This window comes from Equus quagga, chromosome 8 (genome assembly GCF_021613505.1).
Source record: "Equus quagga isolate Etosha38 chromosome 8, UCLA_HA_Equagga_1.0, whole genome shotgun sequence".
Classification (NCBI taxonomy): domain Eukaryota; kingdom Metazoa; phylum Chordata; class Mammalia; order Perissodactyla; family Equidae; genus Equus; species Equus quagga.
Window position 1 is genome coordinate 78,340,077 of NC_060274.1, and position 20,744 is coordinate 78,360,820.

A 20,744-nucleotide genomic window follows, 5' to 3' on the forward strand; every position below is an offset into this window, starting at 1 on the left:
GTGGGAGGTCATGGAGGGCCTTGTGCTTATGCACAGGCGTTTGGTTGTACTTGCAGGTTAGCTTCTTTCTGGTTCAAGATAAGCTGTACTTATGCTCCAGCTAAAGCCAAGATGTACCAGGAAAACAGCCACATGAGTTTCGGAGGGCTGTAGGTAATTGACTTGAGGCAAACATCCTTGAGCCAGTAGAAAATCATGTAATACTGCTTTGATCAAGGGCAAGAAGAAATGCTAATTACATGATAGGCTATAGATAGATATCTAAGCTATCAAGGAACATTTTTTATGTCACAGACCATAAACTTGTATTCAATTATAGTACAACCATATAGTAATTGCTGCCTGATGCCACTGCCCAAATGATAGATTTTTTATAACTACTGTTTATTTTTATGTGAACAGAGTTTTATCACTTGAAAAAGAGCATCATTGGGAAGGTTTAATCTCGAGAGACAATATAAGATCCCTAACATATGATGCTGTGCATATAATGTTGGCGAGCTGTATTTTAAATCATCTTTCACTTGACTGAATGTTGGTGAAAAATAAATCAGTAATGGAGAAATCAGAGGTTGTAGGGAGGCTCAGACCAGACAAGGCATGTGAAAGCCCTTGAAATGATAAGGGTTCTTACAAGGCATGAGATCTTATTACTGTTGTTACAACCAACTCTTTTTAACCAAATACTGGTACTGATGTAAGGTTTGAGACTGTAAAGCCTGGGAATCTTGACTCTGATGAGAAAATATCCAATGCCAAAACACCTCTCTTCTAATCAACATCTGTATAAATTTTGTTGAGAAACTTACATGTGTGTGGTACATTCATTTATCTGTTTCGGGAAACACTCACTGAGCACCTGCTGTTTGACAGCTAGCACCACAGTGGCTCTGAGGACAAAGCACTGAACAAGAGAGACACAGAACCACCTTTCCATTGTGTTTGATTTTAAGTCTCTCTGGAATGCGTCTTGCACAGTCACAGTTTCTCCAACTTGAAGGTGGTAGGTGGGTCAGTCTTCTGGAGGCTGGTACAGGGAACCCATGTGATGTGAACAGTAAGACCTCAGGCGCTAAGGTCAGACTGTTGGGTTGGGATTCCGCCTCCCCTGCTTGGTAAATGTGGTCCCTATGTCGGTGACTCAGTTTCCTCATTTGAAAAATTAGGATGATAATAGATTGTTGCAAAGATTAAGTGAGATGATATAGGCAATATGCTTAGTCAATGCCTGGCATGTTGTCCATTCTCCTTTAGTGTAAATTGTGCATGTTATGGTTGTTGTCTTCGTGCCTTCCTTGTCCATTCTTACGATAGTTACATAACCTTCTTCATTTCAGCCACAAAGCAGTCTCAGGGAAGTGTGCAGTGTTTGATACTTTCTGGGATGTGACAATAGTACTATAGGGAACATGTTTTTGACAGTAGGCTACAAACGTTTGAGAAGCTCTGGTAATATGCCATATTTACTTATTAGCAACTCTTTGAGGAACTCACAGTTTATAGTTGACTGTCCTTTGAACAGCGAAAAAGGAAAGGGGGCAGTATTATTTTACAATAGGCTACCCTGGAATAAGGCAGAATTGTGAGTATCTTTCAAACCTTTCTGACCACAATTAACAGCAGGAAGTATTTTATATCAGATAAGTTTACACATGTATGTATACACTCAAAAGTCTGAAACTGAAATAAGTTTCGGAAAACAATACACGCTCTTGCTACTATAATGCAACATTTTCTATTCCAGGTCATTCCATTCCATTTAATCCCTTTCCATTCTATGGGAAGAGACCAGTAATTTGAAAAATATTCATCTAAGAAATTGATAAACCTAAACTAGACTAAGGATATGACATAACAAGTGAGATAGTCTTCAGCTCTATGTTTTAAATGTTTTCTGAGTAATCTTCATATCTCCTATGCAAAAAACAAACAAACCAACCCCCAAAAACAAAAAAAAGCTTAATATTTAGTTCTTGCTATACTTTTATAGACGTTAGCTCAATTTGACCTTCTAAAATTTGTAGTCATTTGTACTCCAGCAAAGTTGTGGACTAGATCATCATGAGGGTAATAGGTCCGTTCAGTGCAGCCAAGAAACTTTGTTTCTACCTCTGGCTTTGTCATTATTTGCAAGTTCACCTGTCTTCTCTGAGTCTCAGTTCAGGGGCGGGGAGTGGGGCAGGGCGATGGTAATAATATTTACTTTATGTCAATTAATTAATTTAATAACATCTCTTCTTCCATCTCCTATTCCCAGTGTTGTTTGAGGGCCAGCTGAGATAACATTTGAAATTGTTCTGTAAACTAAAGGGCTTTTTACAAATATGAAGACTACTGGGCTGTTGGATTCTATATTTGTGACCCGACCTCCTTTTAAAAAAATTCCTTCTAGATTTCTCAGTTGAATACACTGATTGCACTTTTGCTGGGAGAGCTTCCACCTGGAGATAGGCAGAAGATCATGACAATTTGTACCATAGATGTCCATGCCAGAGATGTGGTGGCAAAACTTATTTCTCAAAAGGCAAGTTGCTTGTAGAAATTTCATGTATTTTTGTTGTTTCCTGAAAGTGGTGTTTATTGTCAAGAGTACTTCTGAGAAAGTCATTGTTTGTTTGTTTGTCTTCTAAGTTTGTTTTATTTTAATTAGCCCTGGGAAGTTAGCTGTACCTACTTTGGGTGAGTTTGATTTGGGTTAGCTAATATATATTCTCATGAGAGTTATCCCAAAGGATTTTGCCAAGTCAGGAGCCTCTAACCCAGATCATCCCAAAATGAACCCAGGATGGAAGAACCACCATAAGTCACCCTATTCATTTCTCTGTCTTCTGGCTTCTCTACCCTTAATCATCTTGGTCCCTTGGCCTGTGATTATCACCTCTGGATCTTACCCAGCCAATAGCAATGAGATTGTGTGTCCTTTAAACTGTCTCTGTGTGCCTTTGATTTTTTTCCTTTCAAAGAAAGAGAAATATTGGTCACACCTTGTCTTTCCCTTTTAAGGCTAAGTGACTTTGTTTAAAGAAGTTAGTTTCTAATCCTTTCCGTGCATTAATAACCTTTCCCTATCTCTTTTAAAAGTCCATGTGTCTCTTAGATACTGGCAGTGTTTAATGTGAAAGGAGAATTCTCACCCTTTTTCCAAAATATTCCTCCTTACAAATATGGAAGTATGCTTGTCTACTGAACAACGTTCGTATGTCATGCCCATCACCTACTTCCTCCAAATCCCTTTTGTTTTTGGGGGTGATGGTATTAAATCAAGACAGTTCCTTTCACAATTTAAATGCATGTGTGTATTGTGAATTGTTTTCTGTTGTTTTTCTAGTTCTTTCTCAATTTATTAAGACCAAAGTGAAGTTTAATTCTCACTACAAAGTGCAAGCAAATGTTTCTTTGTGTAAGCCATAAACTTAAAAAATACTTCTTGATCCATGTTCAGGACCATTAGTGAATAATATTCTTTGATTGCTAATCCAAAACTGATCCTTGCAAAAACACCACTTACCACGTACATTCATGTGTCATTTAATGATGGGGATACGTTCTGAGAAATGTGTCATTAGGCAATTTCGTCATTGTGTGAACATCATAGAAGGTACTTACACAAACCTAGACAGTATAGCATACTACACACCTAGGCTATATGGTACCAATCTTAAGGGACCACCATCAGGTGTGATCCATCGTTGACCAAAATGTTGTTATTCGGCACATGGTTCTATTCTTATTTTGATAATGAACCATTGATAGCTACTCTGAATATGACCTTGTACCTTCTCACATATTTTATTATGTTTTACCAGTGATGATTATCTTACAGCAGGATAAATTATGATTTAAAATATGTCCTTTATTTTGTACTAAAAGAGATATAGACTTTATCTAATTCCTGATCCTGTAATATACATAAATATGCAGTGTTGAGACTTAGATAGATATCTCATAGAGACAATAATTTTGGTAACTTCAAGTGATTCCCAAGAAATCCTAGGGTCACATGTATCTTGAAAGAGACTAGAATTATGTTTTCAAACTGGAAGAAGAATGGATAGGATTGAGTAAGATAGATTTGATTTAATTTAAAATGAGGCAAGAAATCTCTGTACTGATTTTCAAATGAACTTTGTGGAAGGTATTGTTTATTTGTACCTCCAACGTGGAGAAATTATGGACTATGTGCCATCCATTTTCATACAGGGTGTATTTTTCCATCTGATTTTGGTGATGTGAGTATAAAGTTAGAAAAGTGATCATGTCCCCGAGGTGATTCATAAAAGGGGAAAAAGTGTTTTAAACAAATCAATATTGTTTTACAGTAAAAGCCTTCTTAAAATGAAGACTTTTATTGCACACGCATATTTCTGATTAACTATTCAACGATCTACATGCAATTACAATTTGCAGTAGCATGCAAGAGATTTCCCTTTTGTGAGATTTTCTAGAAATAAAATGTGAATCAATAAAGTTGATTTTTAGAAATAAAATGTGAAACAAGACAGTTGATTAGATTAAGTTTGTTGCCTCAAAACTATCAGTGCCCTATGCGTAATGATCATGTGATGTTTTTAGGTTGTCAGTCCTCAAGCCTTTGCTTGGCTGTCTCAACTTCGTCACCAGTGGGAGGACACCCAGAAACACTGCTTTGTGCATATTTGCGATGCCCAGTTCCAGTACTTCTATGAATATTTAGGGAACAGTCCTCGACTAGTGATCACTCCTCTAACTGACAGGTAACAATGATAAGTTTGAGTCAGATGGAAAAAGCCAATCCAGAAAAGTCCCCCAGCATGGGTAAGGATGTGTGAGATTGAAAAGAAAGAGATGAGAGAAAATGATGAACCGATTGGGAAACAATATGAAAGCAATATGTGTAAATGAACTAATTAGGTAACATAGTGAGCATTGACTTTCGTTAGAGACAAGTTAAAGAGAACCACATTAGAGAAGCAGAATTACTGATGCTATACAGAATACAAGTCATGAAATCGTGACAGAGGAGTATGGGTCAAGTCAGCATGTTTGATCACTGAGTTCATTCTCTCTGGTTATCTATGGCTAATATCCTGATGTCAGGATTTGTAACCACCTCCCCTCTGCATCTCTTTATTGGAAGAGTAAAAATAGGAATTGCCTATGTTCAAATTCATTTTTGAAGGATTACATACAGTGAAAGTAAGAAAAGAAGGGGAGGGGCCGGCCCCATGGCCGAGTGGTTAAGTTCGAATGCTCCGCTTCGGCGGCCCAGAGTTCGGATCCTGGGCACAGACATGGCACTGCTCATTAGGCCATGTTGAGGCGGCGTCCCACATGCCACAACTAGAAGGACCCACAGCTAAAATATACAACTATGTACTGGGGGGATTTGGGGAGAAAAAGGCAGGAAAAAAAAAAAAGAAGAAGATTGGCAACAGTTGTTAGCTCAGGTGCCAATCTTTATAAAAAAAAAAAGAAAAGAAGGGGAACTTAGATCCATTAAGTGATTCAACAGATACTTATGATGCACTGTGCTAAGCACTGTTCCACTGTTGAACAGGCAGGGTTCCTGTTCTCACAGAGCACACTTTCTAGTTGAGTGTGTCATGTGAGTGCCTGGGAATGAAGAGGAACAATAAAAAAAATTTGACAAAGTTATTTTAGGTGGTAATACATGCTGTGACAAAATAGAACAGGTGATATGTTAGAAAGTGTCTTGAAGGAAGAGTCTACTACTGTAGATCAAGTGAGAGGACGTTTGAGCTGAGACCTAAACCATAACAAGGAACCAGCTATGCAAACATCCTGGGGCAGAAAGTTACAGGCAAAGACAAGTACAGAGTTTCCAAATGCCTCCTCCTATGCCCTGTGTCTTGGAGAAGGAGCCTGGCCAGTTCAAAGGATAGACAGAGAGCCAGTGTGGCTCAAGTATGTCAAGGGGTTACTTTTATTGTATTCATTGCCACTTGACTCCAGGTAAATATACACACATGGTCAGAACGTTGTAGAGGTAAGGATATGAAATACTGACATGAAATTCTGTGTTAGTATTCTAACCTCTACTGAATTATTTGGTGGGAGAAAGCACATTTAATCCTTGGCATTCGTGAAAGAGAAATCATACCTCAAGATCATAGGAGTGTTCTCATTTCTCAAGGACCACCGTACCATACAATTTATGTAGGAAGAAAAGTGTAGATAGTTTCCATACAAGTCTATAGAGCTGGGTTGTTCTGGTGGTCCTGGGAGGTTGGCGGAATTCTCTCACCAGCTTCCTGATTGTTCTTGCACATGTTAATCTGCTCCTGATTTCATCATTGATAACTCGTATGGCTTTTGTAATTCTGTTTCTCTAATTCAGTTCTCTTTAACTTGTCTTAACTTAAAGTCAATGTTCACTATCTTAGTTGGGTAATTAATGTATGTTCTGTTTTTTCAGCGTGAGAGATTAAAATTTGTAGCTTGACAAAATCGCTTGAGAATACTCAAAACTGTAGATGCTAGGAGTCCACTATATATGTGTGCCATCGTAAATAGAGACGACAGGAAGGGAGACACAGGGCATAGGAGAAAAGGGGAGGAGGCATTTTAAAGTTTATCAAAATGCAAGGACTAATAGGTTATTCACTTCTTAAGGAAAAATCACTGTGGTTTGTTTGAAAGTTGAAAGATGAATGTTCTTCTCATAGTGTGAGATGTTCACGTTGTGTGCATTTCTTTTCCATGCATTCTGTGGATTATTTACTAATTGTTTACGTTAACACAATGATGCCTTTCAAACACTTTTGTTGTGGCTCGTTTGATGCTGACCGTCCCTTTGGGGGAGGCAGGGAAGATAGCATCTCCTTCTTACACTTGTGGGCAAGTTCAAGGACTTAGGTCATCAACCAGCTTTTTACTGAGAGACGTGAGCTGGAACACAGGTGGAGTGGTTAGGAGGCTGCAGACTAAGCTGCTGTTACAGAGAGACCCAAAATATAATGGCTTCAATATCACAGAAGCAGATGTCTCACTTGTGTAACAGTCCAGAGGAGTGTGGTCCAGCAGCCGTGGAGGCTGGCAGGTGGCTGATATGCCAGCTGTGGCTTCCACACATGTTTCAGCCAGTGGAAAGGGGAAAACATCTTGAAGGAGGCATCCTAGAGTTTGCACACATTATTTTAGCACAGAACAGGTTGGTTGGAGCTTGGTCGCTTGGCCACACCTGTTGGAAGGGAGGTAAGAAGGGTAGTCTGCAGCCTGCATATAGGTGTCCATATATCCAGCCAAAATCTGGAACCTCAGGAAAAGATGATTAGGGGTAGTCTCCACTACGAAAAGTGCTATAATTCCTTTTCCAGGGGTCTGTCCACTCCATATTCATTGCAGGATGCACTTAAACCAGATGATGGCCATAAAATAAATGCTTTCCATTTTCATAAGTAATAGCTTCTATTTGCATAGTGCTTTGAAAGGCATTTACCTTTGGCTTTCGTAATATATTCCTACAATAAACATCATTTTATAGAGGAGAAAACTGAGGCATGTTGATGTCAAAAAACTTATTTAAGATTGTTGGCAAAGTAGACACTAACCCCTGGTCTTCTGACATCCATGCATACATCTTCCCGCTGGATCTGCCGTCTGTAGTAAGTCAAAAATAATTTCTAAATCTGCAGAAACCCTGTGTAAGGTCCTTGCTATTCATTAGTTTTCCTTCCTTTACTAGTATTAAACTCTGTCTTTGCATAATTTGCCTCAGTCTAGGAACCTCTGAGTCTTTCCTGCAAAAATAAGTATTATCATAATCTAAATGCATGCAGCAATACATTCAAAATGAATTCCTAAAATACATTTTAATATAATAAACTTTAATATAATAAATCTTTGTATATTTGCTTTATACATTGAAATAGGTACATATTATTTGCATGCTGTGTATTTTTTTATATTTACATATCTCATCTCAATGTATTCATAAGTAGCAGTTTAATGAAGTCAAGGTTTAATTCATTCATCATGCAATATTTCTCTTTTGTTTTTCTTTTATAAACAGTAGTTTAAGATGTTGTCTGCCATTTAATAGTATCTTTACCTAGAAATATGATATACTCAATGACATTGCAAATCGTGTTATAAACACACAGTTCTTAGGAAATGAGACAAACAAACAGATAAAGCAGTACATTCTTTTCTATTAATTTTAAACAGACAATTTAAAAATAAATTTGATATAAAATGTTATTCTGACTCTTATTATTGCCATGAACAAATCAGAGATATATCAATATTTTGGGCTACTACCACATTCTAGACCTGAACTTCTTAAACTTTAAAAAAAATTGGGTTGCCCCTAATGTTTTCTGGAAATCTCCTCCTAGCCTATAACAGTTGTGTTTTCTATTGCTTAAAGGTGTTACATTACTTTAACTCAGTCACTTCACCTCACTATGAGTGGGGCCCCAGCTGGCCCAGCTGGTACAGGGAAAACTGAAACCACCAAAGATCTTGGACGTGCCCTTGGCATGATGGTTTATGTATTCAACTGTTCAGAGCAGATGGACTACAAAGTAAGTTAGTAATAAAACGAGGTATTTGAACATTATTTCTGATTTGGGATGATTCAAAATAATAGCTTAAAATCCCCTTCTGTTAAATTCTTGATGCCTCCCTCCGTCATTTAGTCCGTAGGAAATATCTATAAGGGATTGGTGCAGACAGGAGCGTGGGGCTGCTTTGACGAGTTCAATCGAATTTCTGTGGAAGTTCTGTCCGTGGTGGCAGTACAAGTGAAAATGATACACGATGCCATCAGAAACAGGAAAAAGAGGTGAGTGGCATGTGGTTTTTTCCTGCTGTTGCAAATAGAAAGAGTAACGTGGAATAATGCAGTAAACCTCACCTTCGCAGTCTGTGCTGCTGCTCCCTGTTTCATGAAATGGATAAAATAAGAGAGACTGGTTAATTTTGAATAATTATTTTGAATAACCTCCCGTTTTTATTAGTGGTTTTTAAGTGTTGAATACAACAAAGGTATATTACATTATTTTAATCACCTAAAAAATAAATACCCACTCTGACATTAAATCCAGTGATCAATTCTCAGTTCTGATTTTACTTGACCTTCTGGCAGCTTTTGACACAGTTGGCTCCTCCTTTCTTCATGACATATTGTCTTTACATGGGTTCAAGGACACCACACCCCCCTAATCAGTGTTAGCTATTTTTTATTGTTATTATTTCCTGAGCTATAAATGTTGGATGTCACAGGCCTCAATCTTGAGACCTCTTCTTTCTCTGTCTACACTTGTTCCCTTGGTGATTTCATCATCACATGGCTTTCAATACCATGTGTGTGCTGCTGGCTACCAGCTGCCAGACCTCCTTTCTCTGATACCTGGACTTAAATAGACAATGCCCATTGGGGCATTTCGGGGCTCTATTTGTCTCATAGGCCTCTCATATTTCATATATACAAAACTGAAATCCCGGCCTTTCCGCCACACCTGCTTTGTTACGTGTCCCATCCCAGTAGATTACACTCTCACATTCTTGCAGTTACGTGGGCCAAAAACTTTCCAAATATATGCAGAACCCAACCACTTCTCAACATGATGCCACACCCCAAAAGACAAAACACGACTGGCACTTAGGGTTTGATGGCCTAATTTTAGAAATAAGTATTATAGTAGACAATTGTGGTTTTCTTTGTAAAATTTTTTGTATACAGTGCAATTTCATTTATCTGGCGTACCTATTTACTCCCATTTATTAGGGATTTTTTTCTCAGCTAGCTGTCTTATCCATAGGAACATTTCAGTCTCCCCATCAGGGAAAGATTTTCGAGCCCCTTGAAACTGTGAACCTATTGTAGAAGTTTCCAGTTATTGTAGATACACCTGGATATTTCCACCTTCTAGAAAACCTCTCAGTCCTTCCGTCACATGGCTCTGAGATACCAGGTCCCTGTCACCTGAGGTCTCTTGCCTTACCTGCCCCTATTCTTATGCCATGTGGGAGAAGTTAAGATCTTTCCTCTTTGATCCCCAGACATATTTGATTTGGCTTTTAGTCAAAATCTTACTTGATGTAACCCAAATGTCATTTGAGGACGTCCTCTCTGATGGAGAATGTATAAACATTCCATGGAAGGATTTCTGAAAACTCCCAACCATACTTCTTGATAGTCTCCTCTTTCTCCATGTCTGCATGTATGTGAGTTGTACCTGCTCATCTTCATGCTAGCCCAGAGGGGGACAGCGAGCTTCCTTCCTGACTTCATGAGTTTTATTAAATTCTCTTTACACTTGAGGATTTAAGAGATGGGACCATGTCTCAACTGTGCAGCCTTCCAGCATCTTGCTAGCTCTCCCCCATCGCGGTCCCCACCTTTGACTCGTGGCTATCCCTGCTACGTATAGTGGAAGAGCAGTCAGTTACTCTGCTACTGTAGCCACCTCTCTGCACGCAGCCCTGCGAGGCCAGCCTGCCTTCCCTTGCCTGATATTCAGGGAATGAGGATTTCTCCATTCTTACCTTCACTGTACAAAATCCACCTCTCAGTGATGTAGTATCTAAGAAGCTCTTAGTCCTAAAAGTTGTGGCTGTCTCCTTTCCCTCCCTGTTCTGTGATGCAGGCCCAGTTCCTTAACTGCTTCAGCCCTCCCCTTTCTCAACAAGAGAAAGCCTTATATTTTGTCTCATTTACCCTATTTGAAAGTTTCCTTCCACTTATTCTTCAGTTTGGCTCCTACAGCCCCTGATCATTCCATTGCCCTGGCCATCATCAGCCCAACTGGGCCCTTGCAAATCTTTCCAAGAATCTTTCACTGCTTCTCCAATGCCTTCAAGTGATAATAATAGCAATAGTCATAGCTAACGTTGTTGAGTATTTACCATGATCTAGGTATTGTACCCTTAGCCATTTATATATATAATCTCTTTTAATCCTCATATGATCCAGTAAGGTGTGTAATAGCATTATCCCTTTTTTCTAATTAGGTAAGGGAATTGCAGTATGAATAAAGTGATGTAGCTGGTCTCTGAATGCTCACAGGCTGGCTCCAGAGCACACTGTCATAACCACTACACTGTTCTACTGCTCAGTGGTAGTCAGTAGATGTTTGGTGCATAAATGGGAGTAGGGAAGGGAAAGAGGGAGGGCGAGCGAATAGACAAGATAAAGACTGAACAAGGAGTCCCTTTCTGCTCTTAGCATGGGCATTCTCTGTCTGGGCAGTACCTCATTCAAGGAGGTGCAGCCCACATGGAAGGCAAAAATAGCATCACCTTTCATTAACTGTCAAAGTAGTCAAGTCCTCATTTTTATATTCTAGCATCCTATGGCTTTGCAAAAATATAAAAGAATACTTCCCATATTTGTAATTCCTTTGGGGGAAGGGAGTATATTTTTAATAAGCATGCTTCAAAACATATTCAAAATATGTATGCTCATGAGTTTTAAAGAAAATTACACAGAATAAACAGCTTCCTAATAATAATTTGCATTTTGCAGTGGTTTGCATTTGTCAGTGTGCATTCGTATTCAATGAACACATTTAATTTCATCAGCATTCTTCTTACGGTAGATTTGTATTTCTTGGGGAAGCTATCACGCTGAAGCCATCAGTTGGAATATTTATTACTATGAACCCAGGATACGCTGGTCGTACCGAACTACCGGAAAATCTCAAAGCTCTTTTCAGGCAAGTGTTCTGCTTTGTGGCCTAGCATCTGGAGCACTCATGCCACCTAACGTTGCTAGCTTGCACTGTTAAATAATTTGTTTTTACTTGGGAATGTCTATGGAAAACCCCTTATTATTTCTTTGGGATCCCTTTAAAGAGTGAAAAAGAAACCAGGACTCAAAAATCGTCATTTAAAAGTTGCATGGCACATTTGAACATTTCATACTAGGTCTTTTGTAATGATATTTTTATTATAAACATAATATTCACAAATTATAGAATATTTGGAAAATAGAGAAAGAATAAACAAAAGCTTACAATATTGTCACCCAGAAATAATGTTTGTTATATGTTTTCTAGTCTCTTTTATAATTCACATTTTGTGGAGTTAAGCTATTAGGTTAGCATGATTTTTATTTAGTTCTCATTTAATATTTTGACATAAGTACTTTATCATCTTACTGAAAATTCTTCGGAAATACCATTTTATGTAGCTCCAAAATAGTGTCTCTCATGGCTCGTCCATAATTTTCTTAAACATTTCCTATTGTCTGAATTGTAGAGTTTGTTTTTTTCTCTTCCATCTTTTATGATCATGAGATAGCGGGTTATAACCATCTCTTCACATGAAGAATTATCCTAATTTCAAAGTATTACTCAGAATAGATTCCTAGATGTGGAAGTATTTGGTGAATGATTAAAATACCTATTGATGACCTGCTTTTCAAAAATACTCTACCAATATGTGTACTTATTAGCAGTGTGTCAGAGGACCTGAGCTATTGCATCCGAACCAGTTATGTTTAACTCGTATTTTAAATCGACTTCGTTCAGGTATAATTTTGTACAATCAAATGCACCCATTTTCATGTACAGTTGGTGAAAACACCACCACAATCAAGATATGGAATGTTTCCAGTAGTCCTGGAAGTTCTCTTGTGCCTCTTTGAAGTTGATCCACCATACCACTGATGTACTTTGTGACTTTAGGATAAATGTGTCTTTCCTAGAGTTTATATAAATGAAATCAGACAGTATATGCTCGTTTGTGTTGTCTTATTTCCTAGAATATTATGGTTTTGGGATTCATCCAAGTTGTTGAGTGTATCAGTAGTTGGTTTCTTTTTGTTGCCTATTAGTATTCTATTGTACACACATTCTACAATTTGTTTATCTATTCACCACTTGATGGACGTTTGGGTTGTTTCCAGTTTGAGCTATTGTGAATAAAGCTGCTGTGAACATTCATGTACAGTCTTTGTGTGAACATGTGTTTTCTTTTGGATAAATTGAATCGCTAAGTCATGTGGCAAATACATGCTTGACTTTATTAGAATCTACCAGTCTGATTTCCAAGATGGTTGTACCTTTTACACCCTCGCCATCAATGTTGGAGAATTCCGCTTGCTCTACGTTCTTGTCAAAACTTAGTATTATCAGTCTTTTCAGTTTTAGCGAATCTAATAGATACGTAGTGGTATGTCATTGGGAGTTTAGTTTGTATTTCCATGAGGGCTAATGATGTGGAATATCATTTCACATAACTTACTGGCCATTCCTGTGCCATCTTTTGAGAAGTGCTGTATTCTGTATACAATTCCTTTGTTAAATGGATACGTTGCAAGTATTTTCCTCTTAATTTGTGGCAGTGCCTTTTCATTTTCTTTCTTGTGTGTGCGTGTGTTAGGAAGATTGGCTCTGAGCTAACACCAGTTGCCAATATTCCTCCTTTTGCTTGAGGAAGATTGTTGCTGAGCTAACATCTTTGCCAATAATCCTCTACTTTATGTGAGATGCCGCCACAGCTTGGCTTGATGAGTGGCACTAGGTCTGTGCCCAGGATCTGAACCTGTGAACCTCGGGCCGCTGAAGCAGAACGTGTGAACTTAACCACTACGCCACTGGGCTGGCCCCTACCTTTTCATTTTCTTAGTGGTTTCCATCAAAGATAGAAGTTTTAAATTTGATGAAATACAATTTATCAATTTGTTTTATGGGGTTTTTTTCTACCCTAGTTAAGAAAGTTTGACCAGCCTCAGGTTGTAAAAATTTTCAACTATCTTTTCTTCTGGAAATGTTGTTTTGTCATTTTCATATGGGTTTTCTCCTTTTTTTCTGTTAATGTGCTGAGCTATATTGATTTTTCAAATGCTAAACAATTCTTCAATGTTGCGTTCCTGGGATAAACTGCACTTGGGCAGGAGAGTATCGCTGGATTCAAAATGCTACTATTTTGTTAAGGATTTTTAAATCTACGCCATGAAGGATATTGGTTTGCAGTGTCTTTTTTTATAATATCTTCATCTGGTTTTGGCATCAGCGTAATGCTAACCTCATGGAATAAGTTGGCAAACGTTCCCTTCTTCTCTATTTTCTTAAGAGTTTGTGTAGGATTGATATTATTACCCCTTAGATATTAGATAGACTTAATCAATGAGGTGGAAGTGGACTTCAGTTGACTTCACTTGCATGGAACTTTTTCAAGTGTTGCTGTTAATGGCAGTTGTCTTTAGGGAGGTCTTATTGAAAGTCCCTCTCCAAAAAGAAGGGGCTTTGAAACCTATGTTTTTGTAAATTAGCCTCTTGAAAGTCTGTGCAAGTTGGCATCAGGCAGTGGTGTGCTAGAGATGGCTTGTATGAGCTCAAAGAGCTAGTGGTTAAATTTTTATGCATTTTGCAAGGGTTTGTTAAGCACAGCCACTAATAAAAGCTAAATTATATGAACTCTGGATTAAATAAATTGTATTAAAAACAGGTGATAAATACTCAAAACTCATGACATCCTAATTAATTTACTCTATTTTATGAATATTTATACTCTTAGGTTATTTATGTCTATTATGGTGTGCTACTGCTCAGCTCTTCCCAGTTCCATGTTTAGTTGTGTTGTGTTGGTAGATTGAAATCAGCCATAGTAGAAGTATTTATTCCATGGAAATCAGCAAATTCTATTTTTTAGAGAGCTGGTTGTTATCCATTTACCAGCACAGCAGTGGCCACAGGTAAAGACTGGACTCTAGCACAAGACATCTTTCTGCAATGACAGCTTACACTGGTCTACTGAACACACCCACAGACTCCCCTTAAACTCCTACACCCATGCTTCTGCCATTTTCAGACTTTCCATCATTTTCTATGTGTCATAACTAAAGGACATTTTTTAGTTGAAGTGAAGGGTTTTGTTGGCTGTGATTGACAGAGGTAATTGTGACCTGCTTGGGAATGGCTAAAATGTTGGTACAAATTAATCAGTTGTTTTCAGCAATTTGTACTTATTACCTTATCATGTTTTAAAACTAAATTTCATATACATCTCAGACCCTGTGCCATGGTGGCCCCTGACATCGAGCTAATCTGCGAAATCATGTTAGTTGCTGAAGGTTTTGTGGACGCGCGCTCATTGGCCCGGAAGTTCATTACGTTGTACACGCTCTGCAGGGAGCTCCTCTCCAAGCAGGTGAGTCTTTTGTTACTTTTCCTTGGTTTTTACATCCCATTAAAACAGCTTTTGAAATACAGATGCTGGGTAATTTATCATTCAAATTACAGTTAGACATTTAAGAGTAATTTTATGTTTTCCATAAAGTATTTAAAATCTGTATTTTACAATTCTTAATTTTTTTCTGAAATTAAACTTGAGGCATCTTAGGTCTCCTGTTTAATTTGTACTTAATGTAGTTTTTATCAATGTGATTTTCTTTAAACTTTACCAATGCTATAATTATGAATGGAGTTGTATGATGCCTCCCTTTCTTGGTGAAAATAGTATTTTCTAGGGAGAGAAGGCAGGAGTGTTCATAAGAGTCAGGTAAAGCTGATTTTCTGGAGAACACCTCAAGAAATGTTAAATTGAAATTTTCTCGTTTGTTGTAATCCTTTATTTGAAGGTAGAGTTGGCTTTTTTTTTTTTTTTTAACTTTTGCTGTGCAATTCCCTGGTGTCTGAAATGGGTCAAACTTACACGTTCTCTATTCTCCAGTCATTAGCTTCTGGAGGTTTCATTGAAGTTACTGATCTGCCACAAAAATTACATATGTTTCAACATCAGTATTTTTAAATGAGCTTTGTGGCCACTTTCGACTTTGGTCCCTTTGATGACCTTTCGTTAGTTCCTGGTGACATTATTTTGCAGCTGTACCAGGATGAAAGTATTAAAATACCACAGTTACAACCACACAGTTATCTGTACTGCCAGACATACTCATTTTAAATTACCCATTGTTGGGGTGAAATTTGGACTCTGAGAGAGAAATTCATGTTGTCATTTTAGTAACTGAATTTACATTCTGCTGGGAAATCATATCAAATTTAGTAATATGGAAAAATATTTATGACAGTGTTGTATGCAAAGCCCAGCATACCAAATTGTGAATGTGATACACAATTTGCATATGTTTTATGTTATACTGTGTGTTTTATATACGTATAAAGTGACTGGAAAATACAATGTGATTTCTACCATTTGTCTCTGGATAATAAATTGTAAGTAATTTTTATTTTTCTCCTTATTCTTTATTATATATATATTTTAATAAGCCCATATACTTTCATAGTGGGAAAAAATCAGAAGAAAAAAATGTCATTGACTCCAGGAAAAATGGAGTTGCAACCTTATCCATTTCCAGTAGTAATATTTAAACATTTCGTGAGCATCTACTGTATTCAACTAATATATTTATTGCTGCTGATGATGAAGAGGGTAAGACTCCGAGCAAATGAAATAAACTCTCAGATTTCTGACTTCAAAGAACTTAGGAGATCCCATTTACATGGAATAAAAATTAGAAGAAAATAGAAGATGAAAAGATTATCATAGTTTTGAGGAAGAAGGGAACCAATATTTATTGAACAGGTACCATGTGTTATTTTTTTTAATCTTTCCAAGAAATCTATGAATTTGGTGTTATTAGCTCCATTTTACAGATGAGGAAACTGAGTAAAGTAACCCACCCAAAGTCCACAGCTAACAAGTGGTGGGAACAAGATTTGCGTTCAGTTCTTAGCCCGTCTCCAATCTCGCTGCCCTCTGAACTCTGGTTCTTTCCCCGCCTCTCCTTCTCTCCTCCAGCCCCAATCTACTCCTACATCAGTGGCTTTCAAATGATTTTTACCATGCCCCACGGTAAAAGATGTTTTTTCTGTTGAGACGCAGTACACATGCACAGGGGCACGCACACACACATGCACAACTGAAACAAAAATTTTCACCAAACACTTCTTACTCTTAACGTTTGCAGTATACTCTGGTATTTTTCATTCCTTTCTGCTCTGTTTCTTTTTTTTTTTTTTTTTTGAGGATGATGAGCCCTGAGCTAACATCCACCACCAATCCTCTTATTTTTGCTGAGGAAGACTGGCCCTGAGCTAGCATCCATGCCCACCTTCCTCTACTTTATTGGGGGACACCTGCCACAGCGTGGCTTGACAAGTGGTGTGTAGGTCCGCACCCAGAATCCGAACGGGCAAACCCTGGGCTGCTGAAGCAGAACATGAGAACTTAACCGCTGCACCACCAGGCCAGCCCCCAGTTGTATGCTATTTCATTACTGACAAAAATGATGGTCAAGACCTACTAAATTGATTTCATTATCTGCTAATGGATTGAAGGGCATATTTATACGTGCATATAGTATTTCACTGCCCACAAAGGATTAGCTATTTTATTCCTACAACAACCTTAGAAAGTGGATAGATCCTTTTATCTGCCTTTTTATAGATGATGGTACTAAGGCTTGGAAAGATTAAGTGACTTTCCCACAGGCACAGCTAAGAGACATTTGAGAGAAGAGCTGTTACTATGTGGATTGTAGATGGAAGGCAAAGGAGAGAAGGCTGATTATATGTAATCAGCCAGTTAATTCAGTCCTCCTTTCCTGAGCACCTACCCCATGTAGTGCACCATGCTAGGGCCTAGAAGACAGAAGTGAGTAGAGATGGGCTCTGTCCTCCAGGAGCTCAGAGCCTGGGAAAGGAATTCCTCGGGGATAATGTGGAGGTCTCAGAGGTACTGGTTTATCACTGAATTTTAATAATACAGATTAGACTGCATTAAGTGCCAACATCAGGACTGGAGCATCTGAGTGATTACGAGGTAGATAATTAGGGCAATTAGAGATGGCGGGCCAGGAGCAGGTGGAATGGCAGGGCTGTCAGTGTACTACTGGAAGAATGTGCTTGTGGTTTGAGAACATCAAAGTAGTTGATCTCCTGAGTTAGCACGTTTATTGAGAGAGAAGAGCAAGAGTGGCCAATGGAGCCTTGGGCAAATACCACAACTAAATGCTGTGGAAAGAAGAGATTTGCGGACAGATGTAGAGAACCAGGCGAAAGAAGCAGGAGGATGCTGAAGGGACATGGTTTTCACAGTTTCCAAGAGGAGAGGAAATTATTACTTTCCATCATTAAAGCATGGATTTATGTGAACTCTTTTCTTTTAGCTTTTGGCTTTTACTTCTGGCATGAGAGTCTTATTCCTTCATAACATTTTTGGGAAAATATACCTGTGTTTTGATTTTAGGATCATTATGATTGGGGACTTCGTGCTATTAAATCTGTCTTGGTTGTAGCTGGCTCCCTGAAACGAGGAGATAAAAACAGACCTGAAGACCAGGTATTGCAGTGCTCGTATAGTATTCTTGAGTTTGTAACTTAACGGCTTCACGTGAAAGAACGTATATACCTGGGTGGTGGGGTGCGCACGGTATGACTTTTAAAAAATGTAACATCATTTTTAAAGTAGGATATTTTGAGGACTGGCATTTCTTATGTTATAAAAAGATCACAAGTATTCTTGAGTAAAGGATATGAATCTAGGAAAGAAAATGTGATTTTATAAGTGCTTTTGAAATATCAGCCACAAAAAGTATTTTGGCAGTTGTAATCAAATAATTCAGTAATTACTGTTTGATTTTCTCTAAGGAACATTTAGGAAATCTGATTGAGTTGGGCTGTTAATCTTGAAAAAGTCAGTGAAAACATAAGCTAGTGGAAGAAAGTATGTCCGTTTCACAGGATGTGAGATGGGCATGCAGAATGGCACAGAAGGACAACTGCCTAACAGCACTGCAATGCTTGGTTGGTTATTTAGAGCTGCTAGGAAATTTCTACTCTCCCTCCTGGGAAGAAACGGTAACAGCCACATTGTGTGTTTTTTCTATTAAGTCAGTAGTGAGAGGGATGGGTATACAGCAGTATCTATACCTGCAGTATGACTAGAGAAGTTGAAAAAAAAAAAAAGAAACTGTTCCTGGGAGGTTTTTTTCATATTAAAGAATATTTCTTATGTTATTTTCTACTTTTCCAATTTTTCTCTCTCTTCCTCTCAGTCACAATTCACTATTGGGTGAGGATTTTCTTGCATTTATTTTTTCTCCTGCTATCTTGTTATTGTTGGAATGCTTACCTGTTTCTGTAAGAGTCACCCTGATGTTCAAGTTAATGCTTTTAAATCTAAAACCCTCTTTGGTTTTCAGCCAATATAGAGCAAATCCCAATTTCAAATGGTTGAGTTTACCATTCTGAGCTTCTCAGAGTACTGTGAGTAAAGTGATCTCATGAGCCTGGTTAATTGACATCCTGGAGCTGGAGGATCAAGGAGAGCAGGGCCTCAGACCCTCCCTCCAGAGCTAAGCAGATAACTGGCGGGGAAGGATCAGGGCCTCCTTGCTGACTTTAGTCTCAGGTTTGTCCCTGGTGTCGGCAGAACCTTCTCGTGTTCTGATATGTGAATTCGTAAGCATTTCACCTCCGATAGATAGAGTGCCACCCTAATAAAGAGCAGTGTCTATATCGCATGCTTCAGACAGGAGGATTAAAGATAACCCCTTCAGCTGTGTAGGTGTTTGTAAGACCCTGTCTTGGCTTTTTTATAAAGTTTTTTCTATTCTCCTTTCTAGGTTCTCATGAGAGCATTAAGGGACTTCAATATGCCTAAAATAGTGACCGACGATGTCCCTGTGTTTTTGGGCCTGGTCAGCGACCTGTTCCCAGCCCTGGGTGTTCCACGGAGGAGGGCACCACACTTTGAGCAGATGGTCAGGCAGTCCACCCTGGAGCTCCGCCTGCAGCCCGAGGAGAGCTTCGTCCTCAAAGTAAAAGGAGCGCGTACTGTCATGGCAGCCCTTGGGATATGCAGTGAGAGTAACTGTCTAATTGCTCCTGAACCAGAACATGAACTTACAGATTACACTGACTTTATATGATCTTAATACATGCTTTAAAGCATTCTCAGATGGCGGTCTTTACTAAAGGCCATATAAGTAATTACTTTGTAGTCCCATTCTTTGAGAAGGTAGAAACCCAGATATGCTTAAGTCATGGTTTTAAATGTAAGCATACTTTTCATTAGTTTATAGAACTTCTTAGTTCTTCTTGGTGACATGCACCCAAAATTAATTTTGCTCTCTTTTCTCTCCATTTGAGAGAAAATGGGAAGTAAAATCATTAGTACATGCTTTTAATGGAGGAGAAATGTGTATGCATGACGTCATCTGATTTATCAGAGGCTTCTGCATATGCGTGCTCAATTTGGGTGTGGCCATTATAGGAACATTGAAGTACATATAGAGCATCTATTTTAGATGTTTTAGAGAAGTCGCTACTGAGTTGTAGATGTTGATTGGCCATCTACTCTTTTGTCCCGTACTTCACAAGGAGTCGTTAATTTTGTAAGCAGTCCCTGCCATGTACCAAGTTCTACTGTGCTGCACTGCTGCCTGTGTCACTGATTCACTGGGTAATGGTCTTCCTTCATTCTCACTCCCATGCTCGGAGTTGGGAGATCCAGGAGAAACTATAGTGTGCACTTCTCATCTGTTTAAACTTCCCTGGAATATAATGTCAGTGGGGCCTGACTTGAGTTGTAAAGAGAGAATTGGGGAAAAAATGGGTAGAGTTTTGTTTTGTTTTGTTTTTTGAGGAAGATTAGCCCTGAGCTAACATCTGCCACCAATCCTCCTCTTTTGCTGGGAAAGAGGGGCCCTGGCCCTGAGCTAACATCTGCTGCCAATCCTCCTCTTTTTGCTGAGGAAGACTGGCTCTGAGCTAACATCCATGCCCATCTTCCTCTACTTTATATGTGGGACGTCTGCCACAGCATGGCTT

At 38.6% G+C, this 20,744-nt stretch overlaps 1 protein-coding gene across 6 annotated transcripts in view; it reads left to right on the top strand.

Moving 5' to 3' along the window:
* DNAH11 (dynein axonemal heavy chain 11) overlaps positions 1–20,744 on the top strand; it is a 295,116-nt gene that overhangs the window by 107,551 nt on the left and 166,821 nt on the right. For all 6 annotated transcript variants that reach the window (XR_006889759.1, XM_046669559.1, XM_046669561.1 and 3 more), the window contains exons 31-38: positions 2,393–2,524; positions 4,573–4,733; positions 8,369–8,525; positions 8,640–8,785; positions 11,544–11,660; positions 14,961–15,099; positions 18,160–18,252; positions 19,538–19,732. Coding sequence is in view for 5 of the 6 variants with exons in the window: in XM_046669559.1 (XP_046525515.1) it covers positions 2,393–2,524; positions 4,573–4,733; positions 8,369–8,525; positions 8,640–8,785; positions 11,544–11,660; positions 14,961–15,099; positions 18,160–18,252; positions 19,538–19,732 (1,140 nt within the window). In the remaining variant the exon portion in view is untranslated. The remainder of the gene's footprint in view (positions 1–2,392; positions 2,525–4,572; positions 4,734–8,368; positions 8,526–8,639; positions 8,786–11,543; positions 11,661–14,960; positions 15,100–18,159; positions 18,253–19,537; positions 19,733–20,744) is intronic.